This window comes from Puma concolor, chromosome B4 (assembly GCF_028749965.1).
Source record: "Puma concolor isolate L17-30 chromosome B4, mPumCon1.1.hap2, whole genome shotgun sequence".
Classification (NCBI taxonomy): Eukaryota; Metazoa; Chordata; class Mammalia; order Carnivora; family Felidae; genus Puma; species Puma concolor.
Genome location: NC_141673.1, coordinates 83,032,414 through 83,059,692, shown reverse-complemented (window position 1 = coordinate 83,059,692; position 27,279 = coordinate 83,032,414). Strand labels below are relative to the sequence as shown.

Here is a 27,279-nt window from a genome sequence, read left to right as displayed (position 1 = left end):
GCTGGAAAGATTTGGAGGAAAGAGAAAAAAAAACTTAAGAAAGTTGTGCCTGGATGGCTCAGTCAATTAAGCATCCAACTTCAGCTCAGGTCTCAATCTCGTGGTTTGTGAGTTCGAGCCCTGCATCAGGCTCTGTGCTGATAGCTCGGAGCCTGGAGCCTGCGTCAGATTCTGTGCCTCCCTCTCTCTGTTCCCCACCCTCCGTTTCACACTCTGTCTCTCTCTCTCTCTCTCTCTCTCTCTCTCTCTCTCAAAAATAAATAAACACTAAAAAAATTAAAAAGTACTTTGAGCCAAATGCTCTCTCAAAAATAAATAAAAACTTAAAAAAAATGTTTTTAAACTTGAGAAAGAGTGGGCAATAAGGAGGGAGGCTAAGAGAATGGAAATGATATCCTGAGGGTCAAGTGAAGAAGTATGTCAGGAAGGTATTTATCAACTATGATAAATGCTGTTAATGATCTGAAGAGCAGAAAGTAGAATGCAGCACAGGGACCAAGCAACCATCAATCAACAATAGCCAAACAAGTATTCATTCCATGTGGACACACCACCAATATAACTTGGCCTGAAAGTTGAGGAGAAAAATAGAATCACAACTGAAGGAAAAGTGCCGCACAAAGGATAAGGTTTATAGAGTCTTTCTACTCTTCACTTCCCTGCAATACTAATTAATAAGGCCAGACAAAAGGAACCCTTTAAAATAAGACTTGTCAATGGCTCCTTCAACTTAAGAAAGTCAAAAAAAAAAACAAAAACAAAAACAAAAACAAAAAACAAAAAAACTCTAGAATCAAATTATCAAGCAAAGAAAACTTACTCAATTCTGTCAAATTAGAGAATTTGGAAAGTGTGGTTCAAAGCACATATAAATTCCGCCTTTACTCCTACTTCCGACCTATTCGGTAAGCTAAGTAACGGGCAGGAATGGCTCACTATTTGAAAATAAAATACTCCAATTTGTCCTGTTAAGCAGTGACTGATGGGACAATGACACAACACTACATTAGATGCGCCTCTAAGTTATTTCTTGGTCTAATTTCATTCTGCCAATATGTCACTTAGAGTACCATTGGTCATTACAAAAATCTTGAAATTAATAGCAAAATTGGAAACTTCTTCAGAAGAAAAAACTACACTCTGAAGCTAACATTGACCATAGTCCACTCCTCTTAAGGTGCTTTCTAATAATGACTCAAATCCCCTGACTCTGCAAAGGAAAGTACTTCTGCCCTACGAATGCCAATTTTAGCCCATTGGAACATAGACCAAAGTGAGCTGCTACTACATGCTGTGAAAGACAGTGGAACAGCTTTTCATGAGTCTAATGCCTTTGCTGCCTGCCTAAATATGGTGTCTTTACATAACACGGATGCTGTCAGGAAATCAGAATGGAATTAAGCATGTGAAACATAGCACCAGTTTATTAAAAATGGTCTTTCAAAAAGATTTTCTTATATGGGTCTTAGCAAGATAAAAGACAAGGGGGTGAAAACAGGAATATGAAGGATATTAATAAAGAGTCTTTAGGGGTGCCTAGGTGGCTCAGTTGGTTGAGCATCCAACTCTTGATTTCAGCTCAGGCCATGATCCCAGGGTCAAGGAATCGAGCCCCATGTCAGGCTCCATGCTCTCTCCGCCCCCTGCCCATCGCCCCTGCTCACGCTCTTAAATAAATAAATAAATAAATAAATAAATAAATAAATAAATATTTTTTAAAAAAATAAGACTCTTTAGAGAGCTTTACCCAAGAGCAAACAAAAAGAACCTGGTACAAATGACTCCAGAGAAACATGAAAAGAAAGGTGGAAGGTGGTATGAATGCCTCTCCATATTAATATTTCATTTCATTTGCCTTTTAAATAAGATTGTTCTCCAAACTTCTACTAAAATAGTCATCTGCCTTGTGCTGGCCGGACCCTGCCTGAAACACTGGGTTCCAGTCCAAATGTCATACTTTTAAAACACTGACAAATTAGAGAGAACCCAAAAGTGTATCTAAAAGAGTAAGGAGCCCAGAAACCATACCAGAAGAGGCACCACTGAAAGACATGAGCTGTCATAACAAATCTGAGGAGCTGTTAGGGAAAAAGCACTGGATTAGGCCATAGCAGACTTCCCAGCTCTTGCTCCTAGCGAGGCAAGTCACCCCACGCTAGCAAATTAATCTTATTAACTTTAACAATTAAAGTTATGCAATAATGAAACCAGTTGTCTCAAAAAAAAAAAAAAATAGTGAGATCATTGTTACTGGAAATACATACACAGGCAGGTGCTGAAGACTGTGAACTATACGACTGCCAGTCTCTTCCAACTTTAAGATCCTATGATTCTTTAGGCCCAAGTTGCCACATACTTTCCCTCCAGATTCCCTCCACCATTTCTCACTGATGCGAATCAGCTGCTCTAGGACTTCATCACTTTATGGGAACATCTGAATTTAGCCCATCTCTATGCCAAGCCAGTATTGTGCATGTCCTCCTTCACGGGCATGGTTTCTGGCTCTCGCCTGCACTGCATGGTCTTCCTTTTGGTCAACCTCAACATTACTATTTGGTATAGGTATTGAGGAAGATTGTTGCAATTGCTTTAAAGGCTACGTATAACCTTATAATAATCGCAGTGATGTTGCCATAATTTGGATGGAATAGATGATGTTACCAGCACTCTTAGTAAGTGCCACACATGTGCTAAGAGCCTTATACACATTATCACATTGAATCCTCCTGGTAACCCTATAAGGAATGTGTTATTGTATTCATTTTACAAATATGGAAACTCAGAGTCAGAGGAGTAAGTACTTTGCTCAAGGGAACTGAGCTGGGAAGAGGCAGAATCTGGACTTGAACTTTGGTCTGCCTAATGCCTCTAAAGTACCTACTCTTACACTACTATATTCTACTGCAATGGTTCCCAAAGTATGGCCCCTGGACCAGCAGCTTCAGCATCACCTGGGAACTTGTTAAAAATGAAAAGACTCACATCTACTGAATCAGAAACTCTGGGGTAGAGCTCAGTAATCTGTGCTTTAACAAACTCTCCAGGTAATTCTGATGCTCACCGAAGCTTAAGAACTACTGATCTACTCAACTAGAAATTTGCCTAGAAGGCCACATTCTCCTTATTTTAACAAATTTTTGTGTTTGAATTTGAGTATGAGGTGGCTCCTTAATTTTTCTTCAAGAGGAGAAAGAGCCCAGTTATGGAAAAGTCAGGTTTCCTGTCCCTTCCCTGAAATAGGAAGGGTGATTCTTTGTCGTTCTTGGTGAGGGGATAAGACAGCTGCTGTTTTAAAATATAAATAAGAGGAAAACAAGAAGGTAAAAAAAAAAAAAAAAAAACAATGCTTTTTGCAATATAGATAAGCTGTTGTGGTTAGACATAATGAGTGAATAAACTAAAAAGATCTCAAAACTCCCCTCAAGGCTTTATAACAAATAACATTAATTGTCTACTTAATCAAAATAGTTAAAATAAAAATGTTTCCTAGCAGGCACATGCTTTGAAAACACACAAACAAAAAAAGAATATATAGGTCTTAGCCTTACAAACACATCAATGAAAAGAGTGTTTCCAAGGTGGCATAACCAGTGGCAGTTACCATCAGCTTTCTATGGTTTAAAAAATAAAAATCCTTTTAGCTTTGCAGTTCATGCCACCTAGAATGTGACCTTGGTCTTTTCAAGCTTATCTTTAGTCCGTGGCACTGTGCAACTCTGCAAATCAGTCTATAATCTCTTTAATATCTTCCTGCACGCGCAGTTTTAAAGCTCAGTCATCGGCATATAAACCATCCTTTACTTCAAGGTCTCTAGAGATACTTGCAGCCAATCAGACACAAGGGCTTTCTCTAGGACACAGGGGTAAATATGAGTGGTACGAAAGTCCTGTGTAAAACAAGATGATTTCTCCACAGGTGCTGGTTTACCTGACAAAGGTAATGAGTGGCTTTTCATTCTATAGAAATGAAGTCAAATCGGAACTGCCTTACTCCACATGTGCTTGAACATAGTAGAGTTGGCTCATCCCACACCACATCCAAGGTAAAACAAGCACACTTCACCTGCAAACTCTGACTAAATAAAAGAGTTCCTGGACTGGAATAATAATGATTTATTTTATTTTCCAAGATTACTCTCAGATGTCTGAGTCTGTCTCAATGCTTTATCATACCCCCTTTGTCTTCTCTCCTTCCAGAAAGGGTTGTATGGAGGCAGTTAGCTAGTGGATAACATTCAGCATCCATTCTTATAAGACAGTGGAAATATGGACCTCACTAATCCCTCTCCTCTAAATATATCTAAATGAGGCATAAAGCACTCAGGAATGCAGAGAGCCAAAGCACTGGGCCAGTCCGCCATAAGTCATCATAGTTCTAGGCATTATCTATATACTATCTTCTATTAGTGCAACTCTTTGAACATTATATCCCATAACTTCAAAGGAAAACTAGAGAAGATCAAAAAATACTAACATAATAGAACCTGTATGTTTTGACAATTCAACATGCCAAAATGCAGGGGAGGGCCTAAGATAAACTAAATGAAATTAAGTGCTGTCTATAAAGAAGATTCCTTCCTTCCTTTCTTCAGTTGTGCATTCATTTACTCAGTTTTACTCAAAACCATATGCTGGACAATATCTAGAAAATGTCAACCAGCTCCACATGTCCTCTCCAATCCCCACCAAAAGTCAAACAAGAGGAAATGGACTCAGTAAAAAGCAAGAGATATTTTGACTGACAAGTGAAAATACCAGATGATTCAATTACTGGAGCACTCTCCCAAAGAAAATTCTGAATAGGCAACACTGAGCAATGCTAAGCCCTGGGTAGTCTGGTCAAGTACCTGTCTGTCTGAAAGCATGGGTCAAGGCTTCCCAAGATCTCTTCCGTCTATGGTTCATAATTGCACCCATGTTAAGAGGTTGAATACAAATTGACCTCTGCCAATATCTTCCTAACCACTGTAAAAATGCCACTAAAATTCCATTTCATAACAAAATGATATAGTCAGTTTTAAAAGTAAAAACGAACTCTTTGTTGCTACACACACTATACTGGGTATTTTGTGCATATGAACTCATTAAATGTCACAATCTTGTGAAATGCAATCACACCTTTTTTAATGTAATGGATTACATCCAAAGTTGGCGAGTTTAATTCCAAGTTTTCATCCAGATCTTTGATACCACCTTGTCAAAATATATACCAACAGCCGAACTAAACATGCAGTACTATTTAATGATGGAAGTGTAACTCACCCTTGCCATATCCACCAAGAAGTTCTCAAATAACTTCCAAATGTGGTTACTTGTGTAGATTTCTTTCATTTCCACTTCTGTGTCCACATAACAGTGATTAACGAAATTCACATAAGCAATTTTAACCTGTGCAAGTTTCAAATACAAAAGAAAGTTTGTTTTCTTGATTGTTCATTTTCAAATGCCAATTACGACAAGTTAAGTGAAATCTATCTGAGTGACTATCGTGGATTATAGCATGTTTTGTTTCTACCTAGAAAGCATTCTCATTTCCCTTCTTTTACTAAACCACTCCAGCCCTTGACCCAGGGTAAACACATGACCTAGGAGCCTGTTCCCCTGGGCCCGGTGATTGGTGTGCAAAAGTACACTTGACTTAAACCAAGTCTATTGTACCTGAGACACTGAGAGTCAAATGTGATCCCTTTCCCTGTCTTCTTTCCTCTCCCTCCCCATTTCTCTCTCTCTCTTTCTTTCTCTCCATCTCTGTCATTCCCCCTCCCCTCCACCTCTCTCTCTCTCTCTCTCTCTCTATTACTAAAGTAGAACAAGGTAAACCTGAATTCCAAGAAGCCATCTTCTCCAGACGTGTGGAGGACAAACAAGCTCAGGAGAACGATGCAAAACCACAAAGGAAAAGGGACCAAGAGATGGAAGAATTCTGACATTGTTTGAATATCTTGACCCACCAGAAGAACTATCCTTCAAATTTCCAAATACAAGAGCCAATAAAATTCCCTTTTTTTTATTTAAACCATTTAAGATAGGTCTCTATATTTTGAAACCAAGAGGGTTCTAATATAATGTTTAAATGTATTCATTAAATAATATGTTATTGCCATTCAGAAATATTTAAATTACTATTTCTGAGAAGAAACAGGCTCACAGTTTATAAAAAAATTACATTATTTTAAGATGTAGTAGAATTCTTTTCCATACTTAACAAAATGCCTCAAAAAGGACTGAATCTCACCAACATATAGTGCTTCTAAAGTGTGTAGGGCAGTAGTTTTTCTGTTCTTTTCTTTCTTTCTTTTTGATGAAAATGTGATGTGTGCTATAAACCTCCCTCAAAAATGCATATAAAATACAAAATCATGTAAACAATTTCAAGGATTCATTGAATCCAACTTAGAACCATAAGGAATACAGAGCCAGCTTTCATGGCTTCAGTGCTTATCTCTACTTGACTCTGGTCAAAAACAAACCTTCAGTGACAGGGTGCCTGTGTCAAGAACTGATTATAGGAAAGGAGACATCAGAACCATTCAGTGCATTATCATAATCATCTTGACAGCAGCTTATATTTATCCATGGTTTGCTGCATGCCAAACACCTTCAGCATTTTGTAAGTAATACCTTACTTAATTTAATCCTCCAACAATCCTCTCAGATATATACTATCCTTGTTTCACTTAAAAATTGTGGAAATTGGGGCACCTAGCTGGCTCAGTCAGAAGAGCATGCAACTCTTGATCTCAGGTCATGAATTCAAGCCCCATGCTGGGTGCAGAGATTACTTACATAAGTAAAATAAACAAAACAAAATAAAATAAAGTTGTGGAAATTGAAGATCAGAAAGGTTAAGTAACCTGTTGGAATCAGTCACACAGCTAGAAGTAACGGATCCAGGATTCTGACTCATTCTTTCATTCATTCATTCACTCAAAACATATATTTTTTAAATGTTATTTATTTACTTTGAGAGAGAAAATGATCTGGGGAGGGGCAGAGAGGAAGGGAATCTCAGGCAGGCTCTATACTGTCAGCACTGAGCCCTTCACAAGACTCCATCTCACAAACCGTGAGATCATGACCTGAGCCAAAATCAAGAGTTGGACACTCAACCAACTGAGCCACACAGATGCCCCTCATAACATATTTATTAAGTATAGACTTAGGTTCAGACAATATAATGGTAAATAGAAACAACTTAGTTGCTATTCTCATCAAGCTTATAATCTTGAGAACGGATGTGAAGGCTATAGCCATGTGTTAACAAAATCCAAAGGCCAAATTTCAGATTGTAGACTCGTATAGACTCTATCTACTATGGGAGGCCAGGGAAGTGTTCCTTAAAGAAGTAATGCTTGAATCAAGAAGGATGAAGAGGAGCAAGGTAGGTGAATATAAGAGGTCAGAGTGGTGTGGTCAGAAAGAACTGCATGTGGGAAGAAGCACAGTCAGCATCAGGCCTCAAATAAAGACAGAAGCCATGAATTTAAGCACTACACTATGTTTCCTTTCTTTGCCATCTTCTTTCAAACCAATCAAAGCATGAAGTACCTTTCATATGAAGTGTCAATAATTCCACAAAATTTCACAAAAATATATTTTTAAGTTCATCACTACATAGCACTAGTTGGAAGTAGGGAAGTTAATCTAACACATTCTTAAGTCACTCTGACTTAAAATGTTTGGATTTACTAAAGGAGACAGGGATGCTATTTTGAAGGGACACATGCACCCCGATGTTTAGAGCAGCACTATCAACAATAGCCAAAGTATGGAAAGAGCTCAAATGCCCATCGAGGGATGAATGGATAAAGAAGATGTGGTATATATATACAATGGAGTAATACTCGGCAATCAAAAAGAATGAAATCTTGCCATTTGCAACTATGTGGATGGAACTAGAGGGTATTATGCTAAGTGAAATTAGTCAGTCATAGAAAGACAAATATAGTATGACTTCACTCATATGAGGACTTTAAGACACAGAACAGATGAACACAAGGGAAGAGAAGCAAAAATAATATAAAAACAGGGAGGGGGGACAAAACATAAGAGACTCTTAAATATGAAGAACAGAGGTTTACTGGAGGGGTTGTCGGGGGGGAGGATGGGCTAAATGGGTAAGGGGCATTAAGGAATCTACTCCTGAAATCATTAGTGCATTATACGCTTACTAACTTGGATGTAAATTTAAAAAATAAATTAAAAATAAAAAGTAAAACTGATTGGAAGGACGGGAGGGAAGAATTGAAAAAGGAAGGAAGAAAGGTGGATGGGACAAGCAGGGCACTGTTATTTTTCTTCATAAACTTTTTGCTACAACCTGATTCTTTAAAAAAAAATGTTTGGACTTCTATCATATTCAATGCATCACACATTAATGAACTTTGCAGCAATACAACAGTAGAAAAAAAAGAAATTATTGCAATATACATTCCTGGAAGCCTCATTAATCCTGTTGGCAGACAACCAGTTTTTAACAAGTTTTTTTCCCTATTATCAGCCAAAGAAGGACAGAGAGCAAAAAACAGATGTGTGAATAAAGCAAAATGCATGTCCATATTTCCATGAATGCATTTATTCCATAAAGCAAGGTAAACCTACAGAGTCTAATAGATGATACTGCTGCACCATCCTGGCCTCTCCTATTGATGACTGTGAATTATTTATGGAGCATTTATTACATTCTCAAGAACATACCACAGGTTACAAGTAAATCTGTTTTACCATATTGACATACTTAGAATTTAAGAGACTCTTATAGTAGCTCCCAGTAAACCAACAGTGTCTCTACTTTGAAAAATGTATCATCTTTCATAGCTTCTTGTGGAACTAAAAAAGTAAACTTTTTATGCCCTTTAAAATTTTTCTAATTACATAGCTGAGTACAATTTCTTGACTAAATACGTTATCTCGTTATAAATAGTATGGGGACTTCGGCACTTATGGACTTTATATTAATAACAATTCCATGGCTGCTAAGCTTTTGCCAGGCTTACCTCAGGGATGCAGTCATCATGGGTCACCACCCTTACTATGTCGTCCAAGGGCAGAAGGGAATTGCACTTGATTTCAGTGTAGACATTTTTCCCCTCTGTACATGCTGCCAGCAACTCCACCAGCGTGATGTGGTAAGCTAAGGGGCCACTCTCATCCCCTCGGTCTCTCTCTGAACACATCATATGGAGAAGGATGGGAAATGAGGCTCTATCATTGTAAAATATCAGCACATCTTCACCCCCATTTATCAACTGAAACGATAATAAGAGAATCTACATAGCAGTCCAAATCGAATGTTCATCTGTGCAGTTATTTCTAAAGGCTTGGTCTATCTGGAAATACATGCATCTCTTTGTAAAAACACAAATAATGTTGCAAAAGCATAACTATACCAAGACAGAGTAGTAAAAAGATTCTGGTCATGCGCCAAGTGATTATTTATGAATACTATCAAAACCAGCCAGGGAGATATGGGGACGATGGATAGGGACAAGAATTAAATGACATGGATGATAGTTAATCATTCACCAGTGAGTTACCCCCTGAAATTAAACCTGCAAAATATTTGAATAAACTTACTTTCCTCTACTTCAAATAGAAGATGCCGTTGCCAAAGACATGAGAAATCTCATAAGTCTAATCTTAGTAAAACAGAATAAAATATCTCCACTCCCTTCAATAGTGACAGAATAAAAAGGCAAGTATCTTGGGGCACCTGGGTGGCTCAATTTGTTAAGCGTCTGACTTCGGCTCAGGTCATGATCTCACAGTTCGTGGGTTAGAGCCCCGCATCAGACTCTGCGCTGACAGCTCAGAGCCAGAAGCCTGCTTCTGATTCTGTGTCTCCCTCTCTCTCTGCCCCTCCCCCACTTGCACTCTTTCTCTTGCTCAAAAATAAACAAACAAACAAACAAACAAAAAGCAAGTACTTTGAGCCAAATGCAGCTCAACAAGAATCTGGAAGTTCCATGTGTCATGGGCAGCAATAGGGAATGGAGGTAAAAGTGGAGATGAGAGAAAAAGAACACTTAAAAAAAGAGAGGGGAACCTGGGTGGCTCACTTGGTTAAGCGTCCAACTTCAGCTCAGGTCATGATGTCATGGTTCACAGGTTTGAGCCCCACATCAGGCTCTGTGCTGACAGCTCAGAGCCTGGAGCCTGCTTTGGATTGGGTCTCCCTCTCTCTCTCTCTGCCCCTTCCCCCCACCCCCTCTCAAAATAAATAAATAAATATAAAAAAATTTAAGGCTTTAGGCTGAAGTAATTTTAAGATTTCTATGGGGCAGGAGGGATCACATCGTGTCAATATAGAAGTCTCCCCCCATTCCCAAGTTTAAAGTATATAATTATGAAAATCCCCTCATATCAATATAATCTATTACGTGACTGTTTAGTCGCCATGGTTGAAAGCAGCCTTAATCCATATAGGCCTTTAGAGAACCATTAGGTCACAGAGAAATGATTTACCCAAATGGGCTCAATTTCTCCAAAGTACCACTTGGTTCCTGGTGAGTAACTTATTCATTGCATAAACCTCACTCAATGTCAAACATCACAATGAAGAGGGCAAAATAAATGAGGTACTTCAACAATTTGAGTTTCTTAAATTTTCAACTTACTCTAAATGCCTACGGTTCTACCTATAATAAATCACCAATGGATAATTTCTATTAATTAATTTAATTCCCTTCAAACCTTTCTACAAATGGTAGCAGAGAATATCCATTCTATATTTGAGGAACAGAGTATCAAAAGGCAGTGGGAAAGCAAAGGTTAAACCATTGTTGTTACATATTGAAAAAATTTTAAATATAAAATGTATCGCTTCCCTTCTAAATGATAACATTTCATACAATTTTGCCATTTAAAATACATAAATTCATTAAGGATCAAAAAGAAAACTAAACTCTTGGAGAATTATAAAATCAACATACATTATGTTCCTTCACTAGATCTAAACAAAATATATTTGTTGCTGAAGTCGTCAGGATTCAATTGTTTTCCAAACCTTTATTGTGGGGGGTTTTCTACACTATACATTCACAGAAAACACCTACTTGAGCCCATTATTTCTGGGAAGCTGCTTAAAATGCAAACTGAGAACATACCTCTGTCATTACCATATCCTGGCATTTCTTCACATATTTGCCATCTGCTTTTACAATCGTTTGCAAAAACCTCAGGTACTCCACGTGGCGGCCATGTGTCTCAATGCAGTGCACAAAGTGTTGTACTACCCTCTCGCTGATCTCATTGCAGAGATGGTAATTGTTCATGAAGATGTGCCGCATGGTTTCTGCTTCAAGGAGCTAACCAGAGAGGAATGTGCCCTTGTAATTCTGACACGATCAATTTTCTATTTTACTCTACTTAGGCTAATTTCCCTGCTTGTGATCAGTTTTCTACTTTATGCAAAGCCATAGTGGGTTTCCTGTGCAAGTCTTCTACGAAATGCAGTGAGATCATTCACCATTAAAAGAAAACTGAGCTCACAAAGGAATTTAGTTGGAAGAAGGAGTTGATTGTCATAAAGGTCAGCATGTTGGCAATGGTATTCTTGAGATTAATTATTACTCAAAGTTAGCTCTTCCCCAGGATCCGCCAACACGCATTTTACAGAGTTAATTCTACCTTCGAGTTTTCCATATTTATCTCACTCAGGGCATTGCAGTTAGATCTTTGTTCTACCATATTTTTTCCCTAACATTAAACTATATAAATATAAAGGAAGTTGTCACTTTCAGGTAAAATTCATGTAATATTTCAAGTGTCTGTAAATGTTTCCTTAATGGAAATAAAACATATTCACTTTTAGGGAGAGAACCCCTACGAGGAAAAAATAAGGTGGCAAAGGCTAATAAAATTCCATTCATCAATGCTGCTAAAACAAATTTGATGGGCACTTTTCTATAAATATTAGAAGTCACTAAAATACTTACACCAGGAGTTAAAAACAAATTGAGATGTTTGTGAAGGAGAACTTGGTTCTGTGGATTTCCCCGACAGAAATTCTGCAGGAACGTGTGGGCCAGATGCATCACTTCATTCATCTTTTCGTCATTCTGTAAGCGAGAGAGTAGCAATGATATGAAGAAACAAACATACCATAATACCAAATATTATGTAAAAGAACCTTCTTTCCCACATGTATTCTTTTTCCTCTCTGCCACTGTTCTTTGCTCCCCCTCCTCTGTGCTCTTGCTGTTTCTACACCTCTCCAGGTTACCTCACTGTTACCACCCCCCACCTCCACCATCTTCTAGATGTTTCTTACCTTCTCTTTATTTCTCCTTCTATTACCTGTTCTGCTCCACACTCTCAACCCCTCTTTGTTTTAGTTGGTCCCCAGCCTTCCTGCTTGTTCACTGCCTTCACCCAAGTCTGCCTACAGCTGCATCTTCCTCCCCTGCCTCTGTGCCCACAGCTCACCTGTCCTGCCTTCCTTTCTCTCTGGCCCCTTGACCTCTCTGTTCCCTCCTCTCCGCTTTACCCCAAATCCCTCTTACCCCTCCCTTCTCTTGGACTTGCTCTCTTTCCCAGTACTTCCATGTATCTGGATATTCCTTTTTCTTGCTGCCTCCTCTTTCCCACCTTCTAGATTCTTCTCCTTCCCAAACTCTTCCCTTCCTACTGTTTTTCCCAGCATCCTTCATCTCTCATCCTCTTGCCTTGTCCCTACTCTCTTTCTTCTCTCCACTCACTTTTCCTCCATTCCCACCCATAAATTTCTATTTATGTATATATATATATATATATATTTCTGACCTCATCTCAACTCTACTTCCCCCTCCCCTGCTCTCTGCCCTCACCTTTTTGCTATGTACTTTGTCTCTTATTTCCATCTCTTTGTTTTCCTGTTCCTCTTTGCTCTCTGACCCCCTCCCTCCCTTCCCCAGTCTTTTTTGGGTCCCCCTCTGTCTTAACACATGTACTCATAAGTTCTTTTCCTTATTTACTGTCATTTTCCAAAGTCCCACAACACTATCATTCCCTTATAGGAATCTCAATAAGAAAGGAAGTCTTGAAATTCACAAAGAATACAAAGTTCTCTTCTCAAAAGTGGTCTTTCAGCAATATCACTGGAACCACCTAAGTTTTTTCTGGGTAGTTGATTATCCGATCTGTCATGTAGGCAGTGTCAGAGAAACATAATGTACTCATATTTTCAGTAGTAGTTTTAATAAATAATTTAATGTTTTCTGTTTTTCCTAATCTAAGAGTATACAGTTTATGCTATCTATAACTAACTAAACAGCCTATGATCATTAATAGACCCATTTCCTCATACTTAACTGGAGAATAAATAAAACAAAAAAAACTTCATTCCTAACTGAAAAATAGAAAATTTTAATTCAAAATCTACTAACACTTTCCTTCACTTGTGTAATCCAGGGATAGATGAAAGACATCAAAGAGACTTCAGCCACAGGAATACCCAATTCCCACTGAAAAGCTGGCCAGTATAGAACACCAGAGCCAGAACTACCGTATCTGACATTTCTTTGAAACTCTCATCTTATTCTTTTTATGTTTCTGAACAAGGCAGCTCTTAAAACTGAACAAATCAATCTATAAACATAACATAGTAGTAAAATACTGAATGCTACAGATATGTTATTAAAAAAAGGGGACTTGATCACATGTCCAATGCCCACGTTACAATATCAAAGATGAAATAATTTGGATAATAAATGCTGAGGATTTAATACCTTTTGTTGCCTTTCAATAAATCTTGTATTGCATTCTATGCATTGAATGAATTATGCCACCCAAGGAATGATAGAATTTATAAGTTTACCTGTTAAAAAGTAAGCTGAATAGGGGAGCAAGCCTACATAAGGAGTGAAAGTCCAAGTCAGGAGAACATATGCACCAGGAGAGGCCTGGCAGGGTATGGTGGTGCTTGAGAGATAAAGGGGCATCCACCCTGGCGTGGGGGGTTGTCAGAGCCTGAGGTGCGGAGGGTGTCCACATGGAGTAGTAGGCAATAGCAGTGATGGAAGATTAGCTATTACAAAGTATTGACATGGGTAACTGTTTCAATACACACGTATGTTCCCTGGATTTGTCTATCTAGAGAGCCTAGAGGGACAAAACCCCAAAAGCAGTAAGTACACTTAATTTTCAGAACTTTGCTTCTAAACACATACTTCCCCAAACAGAAGCAGGGCCACTTAAAGAAATGGCTGACTCCAGAGCTGGAACAAGAAAAATGCAAGGTGACCTTGGAACGTTTTAAGGTGCAAAAAGCAAGAAACTATTCAAAGAATGATGTGGCATGTTAGAGGACAGAGAAGCTAATTCAGAGGAGTCCCAGTGGGCAGACTGGGGACAATTTGAGAATCAAATAGATAATTAGAGAAGCCTAGAATAACCTACTGAATAAAGAGCATCCACAAGTTTATACTGATCAAAATAAATAAGTGAATAAATAAATTGAAAGTTTGATGAAGAATGGTGTATTTGCTTAGTTTCAGAGCACCTCTCCACAAAATACTTATTAATTACCAAGGGAAAATGAGTGCTTCACAGTGGAGAATCCTGGCAGGCACCGCCTTAATCAAGTGATCAAAGTAAACACCATCAGTAATGGGATCAAAATCAGAATCATGCACCTCCTGATAGGAAGTGGTGGGAAGAATGTAGCCTCACTTGTTATGTTCCTGCCAAAGATGCACAACTGAATCTAACCATGAGGAAACATTAGCTGGCCCAAATTAAGGAACAGTTTTCAAAAGAGCTGGTCTGTCTTCAAAAGTGTCAATGTCATAGGAGCTCCAAACAGCACCTGTTTCTCAAGTGGACCTTTTTGTCACACAGGACACATTTCAGATGATGAGAAAAATGTGACCAGTGACTGAGGCTTAAGTGGCAGTAAAGTGTCATGCTCTTTCCTGACCTGGAAGGTTGTTGTGTGGTTATGTAGAAAGAAGAATGTCCTTTCTGTAGGAAGCACACGCTAAAGGGCTCAGGGCTGATCAGATCGGCAACTTACTTTCAAGTAGTTCAGGGAAAAAAATTCTTGTAACTTTGCTATATATGATAGCAGATCATATCAAAGTTAAAAAAAAATTTTTTTAAGTAACTAAGAACTAACCTTTTCATAGGGTATCTGCAGAAGATCCAACACCACCGAATGGGCTCCCATATTTTTCAGTAATCGTTGATGTTGATTCCGACACTTTTTATTCTGTACACAGAGTTTACTTAGTCTAATCAAAATCTTGAAAAAGAGGAAAAGCATTAAATATAAAAGATATAATATTAAATATGATACACAAGCAAAAATTATTTGCCATGCAAACATAAGCCCATATAAAAATGGTGGACATCTGCTGACCTCCTTCACGATCCGGTAGTTATTACCCCTATTGCTGTCAATCTGAGGTTTCCTTGTTCCATCCTGAACTGGACTTAAAATGCTTGATTCCTAAAACAAACACAAGTATGCATTTTTATCCCATATATAACTTTGTGATAAATAATGAGTATATTATAAAATGTTCTTAAATGTTTCCTTTGTACTTTTTTATCCCATAAAAAGTTCCTCGGTTTGAAAGAGTCATGCAAATTACCATTTCCCAATAACCACCAAATTACAAGATAAACAGTATTACTGATAATTAAAGAGTTAAGTTAAAAAGGAAAAGATAATACACATAGCATTATCAGTGTATTTCCTTATGCTAAACATATCAGATATGTCATTGCTTTATATTGCCTATAGGAGAAAGAATAGTAAAAATCCAGGGCATAAAATGTGCAATTTCATCATCAGGGATAAACTACAGGGAAAAAAAGAGTGAAGAATCATATCATAACAGCTGAAAAAACACTGCAGGAATGGAAGGAAAGAACACTTTAACCCAAGAATTCTCTGCCAGGTTACCATGACATCCTTAAGAGTCATGACTTGGGGCCAGCAAAGCATGTAAAAAACCATGAAAATGAAGAAAAGAAAATAAAATTTAAATTAAAAATAATATTCTAAATTAATAAATTAATAAAGCTTACTAAGTGGTCCCAAAACACCAAAATATTTCATTGTGACAACAATTATTTGTAGCAGTACAATAAAAACACAAAGATAGGGAGTGACATATTTTAAATATCAACTCTCGTAATCATTAAATAAAAATAAAATATGTCACAAATAATTTAATAAGTGAACATTTATTAAGATTTCACACATGCCTGGTAACAGACAAAGATGAACAGATCGAAAAGAAATAGAATATGTGGTCCTTCCCACATGAACAGTACAGTCTAATTAGGAAAACTGGGAAAACATGAAAATAAAGATTTGAACTGAGCAGAATTCACTATTCAGAAAGGGAAAGGGAGAAAAACTATAGTTTTAGACAGCTTTATGAAGGAGGTCAAGTTGAAGCCAAGGTCTTGAAAGATGAAATTTATTTAAGTATGAGAGATGTGTGGAGGTAGAGGAGCACTTGTTAAGTGAAGAGGTCACTGCAGCCAAAGGGCTCTGCAGAAAGAACACACAGAATAGTGTATAGAGAAAGGCAAGAACTGTCCGTGCATCCTGTAGAGAGACCAATTAGTAGAGTGGCGCCTGATTACCTTCCTGATTTACAACACATACAAAATGGCACTGGGATGAATGTCACATCCAACTTGTGTCAAACAACACATTGAACTCCTGACTATATTGATGGTGTTGGGTTCTCACAGTTAGAGGGGACCCCCAATCTAAACCCAGGGAAAAGAAGTGACAAACATATGCAAAGCCAGCCAATGTAATTTCATTTGTCTCCAGCTGTTGTCCAAAGCCATCTCCATGACAAATCACAAAATTAATGCAAACCAAGAAAGAAAAGAAACAAACAAACAGACAAACCTTTGTGTGCTGGTCAAAGAATTCTGATGATGGGGTGCCTGGGTGGCTCAGTTGGTTAAGCATCCAACTTCAGCTCAGGCCATGATTTCATGGTTCCTGGGTTCAAGCCCCACATCAGGCACTGTGCTGTCAGCTCAGAAACTGGAGCCTGCTTCGGATTCTGTGTCTCCCTCTCTCTCTGCCCCTCCCCCACACTCCCTGGCTCACGCGCTCTCTCTCTCTCTCTCTATCTCTCTCTCTCTCAAAAATAAATAAACATTTAAAAAAAAAAGAATTTTGATGAAAGGCTTCAAGTAGGGGAGTGACTCTACCAGTGCAGACCCATCACCACGTCTTAGTAAACTTTGTATTCACCTTTGCTTTTGTCAGGCAAATATTGCCCAAGATGGAGGTTCCCAATCTGAATGCCAACCTTAGCAAATAACCTCTCTCACCATTTTACAGAGGCTATGAATATCTCCTCTTTTCCATCTGCAAATTCCAGTACCATCTACAAACCTACCTTCCCTGCTGGGTCTCAGAGTAAAAAACAAAACAAAACAAAACAAAACAAAACAAAACAAAACAAAACAAAACTTCTCATGCATGGCTTTTAAAAATTCCATCTCCCCTGCCTCCTCTCCCTGCTTCATCTCTGTTTCCTGTGCGTGAGCAGTTTCTACTCTCTACTGATTCATTCTCACCTCTTTAAAAATATGGCTAAGTTGAGGCTAAACTACCATTTTTAAGTGATATGCCCATCCTTGGAAGAAGTCATGCATCTCAGATTATGGCCCCTACTACATTTCCAAAATAAGGGATGCCTGGGTAGCTCAGTCCATTAAGCTCCAGACTCTTGGTTTCGGCTCAGGTCACCATCTCACAGTTCGGGGGTTCGAGCCCCACATCAGGCTCCATGCTGATGGTGTGGGGCCTGCTTGGAATTCTCTTTCTCTCCATCTCTCTCTGTCCCTCTCCTGCTTGCTCTCTCTCTAAATAAATAAATAAATAAACTTAAAAAAAATTTTAAAAGAAAAGAATACTCTCTACCACACTGTACTAAAATTGCTTTGTGTGCCAATGACTCACAATTACCAAAACTTTCTTTAGCATTTGATTCTGTAGTTCACTACCATTTTCTTTAAACCCCACTCTCTTTTCTTTATCATGCCATGATAGTCTTCAAGATTACTTTCTACCTTTCTGACCACCTTATCTCTTTCACTCAATAGTATTATAATTGCGGAAAGTAACAGATAGGGAACAGAAGCATTCACAAGGTTGCTGTTGGATTGTAGGATGGTATCACCTATCTATCTATCCTAGAATAGATAGGTGCCAGGAGGGAAAGGAAAGCAGTCCAACCTCCACCACAGGTAAATAAAAGAGAAAAAAGAGTGCGAGAGAGACTGTCTACAAGACGTCACTAAGTAAATCCTAAAAAGTTGTAGGAGGAAGTGTCAAGCTATATATGTAAGTGAAGCCAGTGCAGAAGAGGGAAGGAGCCCAACTGCTGATATGAATGGAAACCATTTAGATAGAAAAAGACAGGAGGTCAGAGAATGAGACAGAGTTTCTATTTGATAGCAAAAACGATTGATGAGAAATTGAAATTGCGAAAGCTAGAAATGTAATTAAATTTCTTTTGTCTCTTAAACGTGGAGGTTGAATTTTTAAAAGGCCATGTTCTTTTTTTTTCTGGAAGAGAAGAAAATTAAAGACAACCAAGTTTGTACTACAAACTAGGATTAAGATATTACAAGAGTAAAGAATGACAAATCTCCTAGGGTGGAAAGGAGATCTTTCTGATATATGTCACCTTTATAAAAAAAAAAAAAAAAAAAAAATCCGTTGAAAATACTGGCAAAGCTTTGGCAGGTATATTTAAGTCTATTTTTTCAAACAATGACCTGAAGGAAAAGCAGCTGTCTTGTTTTAAGAAAAGTAATCTCAGGCAAAATGTACTACTTTACAAATCTATGCTCTTTAGTTCAGCCTGGGAGAAGACACAGACAATGCTAAACTCCCTAAGTATGGGAATTATGAAGAATAATTATTTTAATTTAAAATTGCCAGCAGTCAACAAAAGGAGGCAGCACTAGAGAATTCAAAATCAACCCCTTTTAATTTCAGAAAATAATTCAGTGTAATTAAATGGGACAAAAATATTAACCCAGAGAACATCTGGATGATTCCAAAGCAGATCAGGGGAATTTAAAAAATATGGAAATTGTATAATTACAGTCACATTTGAGTTTTTTAATTTTGATGCCAAAATGCTCTAAGTCAAGGTATTCCAAAAGTTTTCCTCCAGAAAGGGCAGAAATTTATTATACATTTTAAATCCTATATAACTTTGATCTTAGGTTAGTGGCCAACTCTACAAATCCCTGCCTTCATTCTAGTAAACAAAATATTAGTAAGCTACAAAAGGTAGAAATGTAACTTATGCAGAGCCCCAAAGCTGAGTAGGCTCAGAAAAAAAAATGCGTAACACTAAGAACAGAGCCATGCGCATAGTAGATACCCCAATTACCCTTTTGGCAACAGTGATGAAAAATAAAAATGGCTCTCCAAAAGTATTTGCACTTTACTATAATTATTTCCTATCATCTAGAAGAATTTGAATTTATTTCCTCTAATGGAATATGGGAAACTGCTTAATTCAGTGATTTTATAGAGGAAGGTAGATTTTTAATTGCATAGCATGCACTGTAACATAAAGCAGTAGGTTCAGAAACAATATAGCAAGAATAGTCTAGAAGGATCTAGACATTTCTAGAAGAGTCTAGAAATTGGATGGAGAGCAAGGTTCTAGGCAGAGACTCAAAGAGCGAATACTTAAACAAATACTGGTTCTGAATAGAGCTAACCCCCAAAATCTATATTGCATCAGTCAAGGAAATGCTTTTATATCAATAGCAAAAATCATAAAGGGAAATAATTTTATATGAACTATATGATGAGTTGAATATTGGCACCAGTTAATGGGAATCTGGCTCCTTAATTTCCACAAGGGCAATCATGCTTGTAAAACAACAACAACAACAACAACAACAACAACAACAACAACAACAACAAAAACCTTCCAAATCCTACTATGTAGAACTGCCTGCATCTGCAGCTGCATTATTAAAATAGCTCAGTGCATGTCTTCTCTTTGTTCCCACCCCAGTGAAGTTACAGGATGTCCTTCCTCAGCAATGTTGTCAAGTCAGCAAGACTGCAAAGCATTCTGCTCACCATCTGTATCCCTAGCCTTCTCTTCCTATAACCACTATTCAACTGAATCAGTGGCATCATTTACCAGTCACCATCCTCCCAACTTCAGAAGTCAAATGCCTTCCTTCTCCCTTCCCAGATTCTTCCAAAGCATGGGGAAAAAAATCTAATAATCAATATTTTTTATTATAATTTAGTTTAAAGCCCTTCATAATATATGTCACCTTCCTCAGACAACTGAATGATAACCTCACTGTGGGATGGCATTTTTTCTCTCTCCCATCTAAGAGTAATGTCATATACCAGTCATTTAGGAAGACTTCTAGAGGGTTGCAGATCCCTAAAATCACTCTAGATCTACTTATCTGACCTTGGATGTAAAGCTAATTTGGACAACTATGGGGTCATGGTTGACACTTTCTGCTTCTGGTTGACATGTAAGGCTGCTTGAAGACTTGGCCCAAGATCTACAGTTTGCAGAAGAGATGGTGTCCACCATCAATGGCAGATAACTTCCCTTCAGACTTCCTTCAACTCAAATCCAAATACTTTCCCTTCTAGAGGGTAAAAACATATTCCTAACCTTACCCCAAACCCATTTCCTTTCCCTTTGTCCCAAGACAAATACGATATGGACTCATTTGACAGCATTTTAATTAGTATTTGATGATGTTTAATCAGATGTCCTAGAAAACATCCCAAATCTCCTTGGCCATCTATATCTCTGATAAATAAGGTACCAAAAGAGGGTGTTCCACTAGAGGGCACTGGAGGGAATTTAGGAAAACAGGGAATAAATGGATGACAGGTCTTTTCAATGTAAACTCATAGTTGTTTTCATAAAAATGCATCAGGAACCCATTACAGTATAGCAATATATAACACTTTTTACAATACTGTATTTATACTATAATACTTTTTAATATAATCCTTACCAGTGATATAAAACATAGAAAGGACAGGCAACCCTTTTGTCAACAGGGTGACACAGAATAACAAAGCACAGTACAGGAAATGAAAACAGCAATATAATAGAGTCCTTAGAGACTGTGTCTGATACCTGAGATGCTGTGTGAAAGAAGCTTCCCTAGAAACAATCGTATCACAACACTCCCTGATGTAGCTGTGAGAAGGGGGATGTACACACAGAATGTAAAGGAAAGCCATCAGCACCTTCTTTTAGACTCACTCTTTAGCAAGCAAGCGTTACAGAAATGTTAGCGCCTGGTCCAATGACATCTGCTCTAATGTGAATGAATCAACTTCTATCATATTCTTATAAGCTACTTGCTGAGGAAAAGAAACCATATAAAAACTTAGAATTCTCACTAACAACTTACATGAAATTGCGAACAAATGGCAAAGTGAAAAAAAATAGCAAGACAGGAACTGTTCTCTATAACAAGAAGGGAAATACTAAGTTTATCCTAAAACAGCATTAATTTTAAATGTAGGCCAAAAGACAAGAAGGGAAAAGACTCTTATAGTAGAAGTAATTCAAAGAAACAAACTCAGGGGATGTAAGCATTACATTTAAGAATTTGCATTATAACCAAATGGAATGAGGATGTATAAAAGTAGCATTTGGCTCAAAACCAAAAATTCATTTTCGGATGGGTATCTTGTGAAAGGACTTATTTTTGTGGCACTCACCTAAGCAATCACCTTCAGTAGCATTTGCTCAGAGGCAAAGACAGGATATGTAATGTTATATAAACAAATGAAATAAATATACAACAAGGTCTGTGGCAAAATTTAAAAAATGGAGATAAGAAAACAAATTCCAGAAAAGGAAAATTCAGGAAAGCATGCCCCGAAATCAATGGACAAAAGTTCTTAATGCAAATGCCACAGTGTCCTTCATTGGGCAGGACATGTAGGAAGGTTCTGTCTAAAGCACATGGACTCCATCTGTACCAAGCCATGAAGGTTAGAAATTGTACCCGTTGCTTTGGTCAAGAGTTAGTCAATCAGAAGTTTTGCTGAAGAAACAAAGTTTATGTAGAACTATTTTCCTGCTGTGCAGAATCCAAGTACTAGCACTTGGAAAAGCACAATTTTCTTTCAAGATATCCTTCTAGAGGGATCTGCCTCCTTGCCTTCTTGCTTATCAGAGAAAAAAGATCAGAAGCAGTAGGCAAAGAATGGAAACCAGTTTTTGCTTTTAAAGAATAATAGCATATGGAGGTAATAGAAAAACCATGAGACGAGAAAGGTGTGCCCAGAGAGAAATAGAGAAAAAACAATGGAGGGAAGGGAGAAAAAGGAAGGAGAGAAGACAGGAAGGATTTAAATTCATTCTCTCACTAAGATAAATCTGCAAATGAAAATTCAAATACCTATGAGGAAAGTTGATGCTAAGAGAACAAAAATCCTTAATAATGAGAGTGTATCATTCCCAGTGAAATGCAAAATCTTCAAGGACTTATGTTTAAAATAATCATAGAGATAAAGTGAGGAATAATGTCTCTCACACCACATGCACTCCTCTGCGGTTACCACATGCCCAGGATGACCCCCTAGCATCCCTTAGCATAGAGAAAGAATAGTTTCATTGGGCAAGGGGGAAAGCACAAGCCAAGTGTCAGCAAGAAAGGCACGTGTCCCCCATCCTTCCATCACCCCACGTAGGGGCTGGGTACTATGCCAAACAGCAGCATGGGTCTAGATTTCTGAGCAACTGCTCCTACTCCACCTTGTAGTAACTTCTTATGGGGAAGTGTGAGAGCAAATCTAGCAATGAAGGTGCACACTAATATCTTGGGCACTAGGCTGTCTGGATTTAGGCGCCCACTGTTTATAGGAATGTATCAGGAACACCACCTAGGAGTCCATAGAAATTGGACAGTTCTGGCTGAGGACTGGAAGCCATAGTTCTGCCCATCAGAAGCTGAACTGGGTACAGACACTCAAAAGAGAAGACACTGCCTCCCACACTCCCTACTCTGACCTCCAAAACAGTCCAGCCAGCTTGTTGTCTGGAAATCCAAGGATATTTTTTCAGTTAATTCTGTTCCTTACATTACACATCCATTAAAAGAATAGAAAATTATGAAATTAAATGGGCAGATATAAATCTATAATGCATGGATGTGAACGGCAATCCTGACTTAACCCCTTTGAATATGTTTTTCTGAACTAATCCCTCTTTCCTATGTTTAGAATTCAACACATATTTGAATGTGATGAATTAGTAATACTACTGATATTTGGCAACTTGTTCTATTCTAGCCTTTAATCTTTCAACAAGGAGAGTACAGTCTTCTAATGCCCTGGAAAATAAGTTTAATAAAAGAAAATATAATATACAACAGGTAATAAAACTCATAGCTGCTAAGGACCAAATCCACCCCATCCTCTGCCCTATTTATAAGAGAATCAACTACAATAATAGGAGAGTTTGGGATCGTATGCTGAGATTTGTTAGTATTAGTAGATGGATTGTCGATTCACATTTCTTGCCCAAGGTAAAGGTGTCTTACCATTAAGAAAAAAAAAAAACTTTTATGTTATGTTATAAGAAACATTTTTTATTACTAAGATGAAGAACCACGTTTAAAAATAAAGAATCACATTAACGTTATCTGGTCTTCTGATATCCAAGCAGGCACAAAGACCCTTATGAGCCATTTTAAAACAATGCTAATCATTCTGTGTTTAGAGCCTTTGTAAAGATTTACTGAACAACAAAGGATTATTATCTGTTTTGGCCTGCTAGAGTGCATGCTGCCTGCTACTGGCTGTTTCCATTGATATTGTGACATATTTCACCCTGTTGACAATAAATTGTCACGAGCTTTGACAGTTGGTTCATTGCAAAGCATAGCTTATTTGGCTGTGTATGTTAGTAACTTTGTAGTTTCTCACTTTTTTCTCCTTGTATTAGGCTATTATAAATGCAAAACTCTCCTGTCTTTGCAATCTACCCACCTATGTATATATATTTCTACCCCTGCTGCCCTAGTTCATACCTGCATAACCTCACACCTCAATTTAAGCAAGAGGCTCCTACTTGGTCCCCACCTTTAGTCTCTTGTTCTGACAGACTAAACTTTCCAAGATAGTATACTCACCTCCGAACCCAAGAATTTTCAGAGGCTCCCGGTTTCCAGACACGTCAAATACAGACCACTTATTCCTGTTGAACTCTGCTTCTCTTGCTACTATTCTTTAATCTATTAGCTAATTAAGTGTTCCCAACCCTTCAAAATAGTGTAGCCCTCTCCAAGTCCTCAGGCCCACGGTGAATCCTCCCTCATTTTTACAAACACAGTTCAGTATTTAATCATCCATTTTGTCACACTGTTTTGCACACGTTCGTTCTTTGAGGACAAGAGCCATATCTTGAACATTAGTTCTGATTGCAGATATTGAATTTCAAGGAGGGAAATGAGAAGTTTAGGTGTGTACAAAGGTTTACATAGGCATGATGGGGAAGAAATTGAAATTACACTTTAAGCAGAATGTTCAAAAGAAGGATTTTGCTCTAGAGAGGCACAACAGTAATCCAACAGAGACAGTTCAGATATGGTCCCCATTGCCTCAAACCTACATCAGTAAACAGATATTAAAAGGACAAATGTATGGGCTCAAAATAAAGAAGAGTTTGAAGAGTTTAAAGAAAACTTAAGAACTGTCCAATATGACAAAGTAGAAGTGTGGAGAAACCCCTCCAAGTACAACATCTAAAAGTGATAGATAAAACCTTTTAAATATCCCATTTTGGAAAAAAAATCCTTTTTTAGTAAAAATTTAAAAAAGGAAGTAAATAGAGGCCAGAAAACATAAAAATTCATCAAAATTTCCAAGCAGTAGTCAACCACTGGATTCAAACAGGACTGGCCCTCAGGGCATCTGTCCATGTCTTATAACCTGGAGACTGAGTTTAAATATGTCTCACTCACACAATGGAAAGCAAACAAAGCCTGAATCCCAAGGAAGACAGGAGTTCTGACTAGAGACCCTGCCTTCAAACCAGGAATCCTTAGAGGAGATATCCAGAATAATAAACCAGGAAAAGATGTGGCCCAAAGAAGAACAAAGGGATACCTGACTTAGCCTTGGCTTGGTCAAAGCCAAAAAAAAAAAAAAAAAAAAAAAAAGAATTCTCCTGAGCTCCTGCATACAAAGACAAGCCCATTTTCACTTAAGATTTGTGACTAGGGGGGCACCTGAGTGGCTCAGTAGGTTGGGCATCGGACTTCAGCTCAGGTCATGATCTCACAGTTTGTGAGTTTGAGCCCTGCATCTGGCTCTGTGCTGACAGCTCAGAGCCTGGAGCCTATTTCAGATTCTGTGTCTCCCTCTCTCTCTGTCCTTTCCCTGCTCATGCTCTGTCTCTCTCTGTCTCAAAAATAAATAAAACATTTAAAAAAGTTATAAAAAAAAGATTTGTGACTAGAATTCCCACTATTAAAGGGCCCTCAAAGGTCCAAAGCCAAAAAGATTGTTTAATACAGTTACAAAATGAGAACATGAAATTTTCTCTAGATTAAACATAACCCTCAGAGGAATTACACATATAAAGTTCCATAGGATATAAGTTCATAATAAATTTTTTAAATTACTAAATATCTAAGTAAACACATTCCCATGGACTCCTGCAAGAGTAGCAAACTTAAAACTGCAAATGACCCTCCTATTACAAAACAGATACATCCTAGATAAAGAACCTATTTGAAGTACATTTCTGGGCTCACAGAAAACAAAGGAGAACTCCAAAACCCCATCTTCCATCTACTGGAAAAAAAAAAAAAAAAAAAGAAAGGAAGAAAAGAAAAGAAAAAAAGTAACCTAAAACCAAATCAGAACTCTAAGCTTCAAGGCAATATGATAAGGTTTCCTGAAGGTAAATGCCAATGCTAGCAACACAGATGAAGTCAGTTCTAAGCAAGTGTCAAATTTGGGGAACTAAACCTGAGACTCCTGCCTTCAGACAGATGTAGGAGAAGAAAGCATCGTGGTCTCAGGCCAGCAGCGACCCCTGGCATCAGGCCAAGGCAATCACAAATACAAATACTCAGGAGGAAAATATGCCCAATTTCAACCCCCATGCCCGAAGTCGAAAACATAAGAGCTCAAATCCCACACTCGAATGTTGACAGCAGCATGATTCGTAACTGCCCCAAACTGGAAGCAACCAAGATGTCCTTCAATAGGTGAATGGATAAACTGTTGTCAATCCAACAATGGGGTGTTATTCAGTGATAAAAAGAAATGAGCTAGCAAGTTACAAAAGGGCATAAAAGAACCTCAAATGTGTACTGTTAAATGAAAGAAGCCAGTCTCCAAAAACTGTATGTTGTGCGATTCCAACCATATGACGTTCTGGAGAAGGCAAAAAAATAAAGACAGTAAAGAGATCGGTGGTTTCCCGGACTCGGGGTTTCACAAGGGAAGAACAAACAGGTGGAGCACAGAGGATTTTTAGGGCAGTGAAGCTATTCTGTGTGATACCATGTGTGACGTTATGCATTTGTCAAAAGCCATAGAATTGTACAACATAAATAGTAAAACCTAAAGTAAACTTATGGGCTTTAATTAATAGTAATGTATCCATATTGGCTTATCGAAGAATAAATGTGCCACATTAATGATAATATGACCATGGGGGAAGTATATGGGAATTTACTGTACTCTGTGCACAGTTTTTCTCTAAATCTAAAACTGCTCTAAAAAAGTCTATTAAAAAAAAGGTATGAGCTCATAATCAAAGATGACCAAATATATGAGGAAACAGGCAACATGAGTGAGAATCATAAAAAATTACCCAAGGAATTCTGATCCTGGAATTATTATACACAGTCTAAAAAATAGCCATATGGAATCACAAAAATTAGCAAGCAACAAAAGATGATGAAAAATGACCAAAAGGATCGTTTTAAAAATCAAATTGCAAGTATGAAAAAATATAATGACTGAAGTTACAAACTCAGTAGGTGGACTGCAGATAAGACATATTTAAAGAGAGACTTATATGAGTCTAAAAAAATTATTCCAATTCAGCACAAAGTCCCAGGTAGGGAAAACATGAAAAGGAAATTAACAGATATTGAAGCAATCATAAATTTTAACATACACTTAATCAGTTTCAGAATTAAAGCACCACTATTCAACAGACAGCAAACTTTTCAACAGTACCAACGGAAGCCTGAAGACATGAAATATTATCATCAGAAGTGGGAGAAAATATCTTTCAACCGATAAAAGGTGTTTTCCCAGAA

At 37.8% G+C, this 27,279-nt stretch overlaps 1 protein-coding gene across 7 annotated transcripts in view; it reads right to left on the bottom strand.

The window, feature by feature from the left end:
- ITPR2 (inositol 1,4,5-trisphosphate receptor type 2) overlaps nt 1–27,279 on the bottom strand; it is a 515,364-nt gene that overhangs the window by 279,681 nt on the left and 208,404 nt on the right. For all 7 annotated transcript variants that reach the window (XR_015253713.1, XM_086713794.1, XM_025930361.2 and 4 more), the window contains 6 exons: nt 15,338–15,427; nt 15,095–15,220; nt 11,937–12,059; nt 11,106–11,306; nt 8,997–9,248; nt 5,263–5,388 (listed from right to left, as the gene is read on the bottom strand). Coding sequence is in view for 6 of the 7 variants with exons in the window: in XM_086713794.1 (XP_086569920.1) it covers nt 5,263–5,388; nt 8,997–9,248; nt 11,106–11,306; nt 11,937–12,059; nt 15,095–15,220; nt 15,338–15,427 (918 nt within the window). In the remaining variant the exon portion in view is untranslated. The remainder of the gene's footprint in view (nt 1–5,262; nt 5,389–8,996; nt 9,249–11,105; nt 11,307–11,936; nt 12,060–15,094; nt 15,221–15,337; nt 15,428–27,279) is intronic.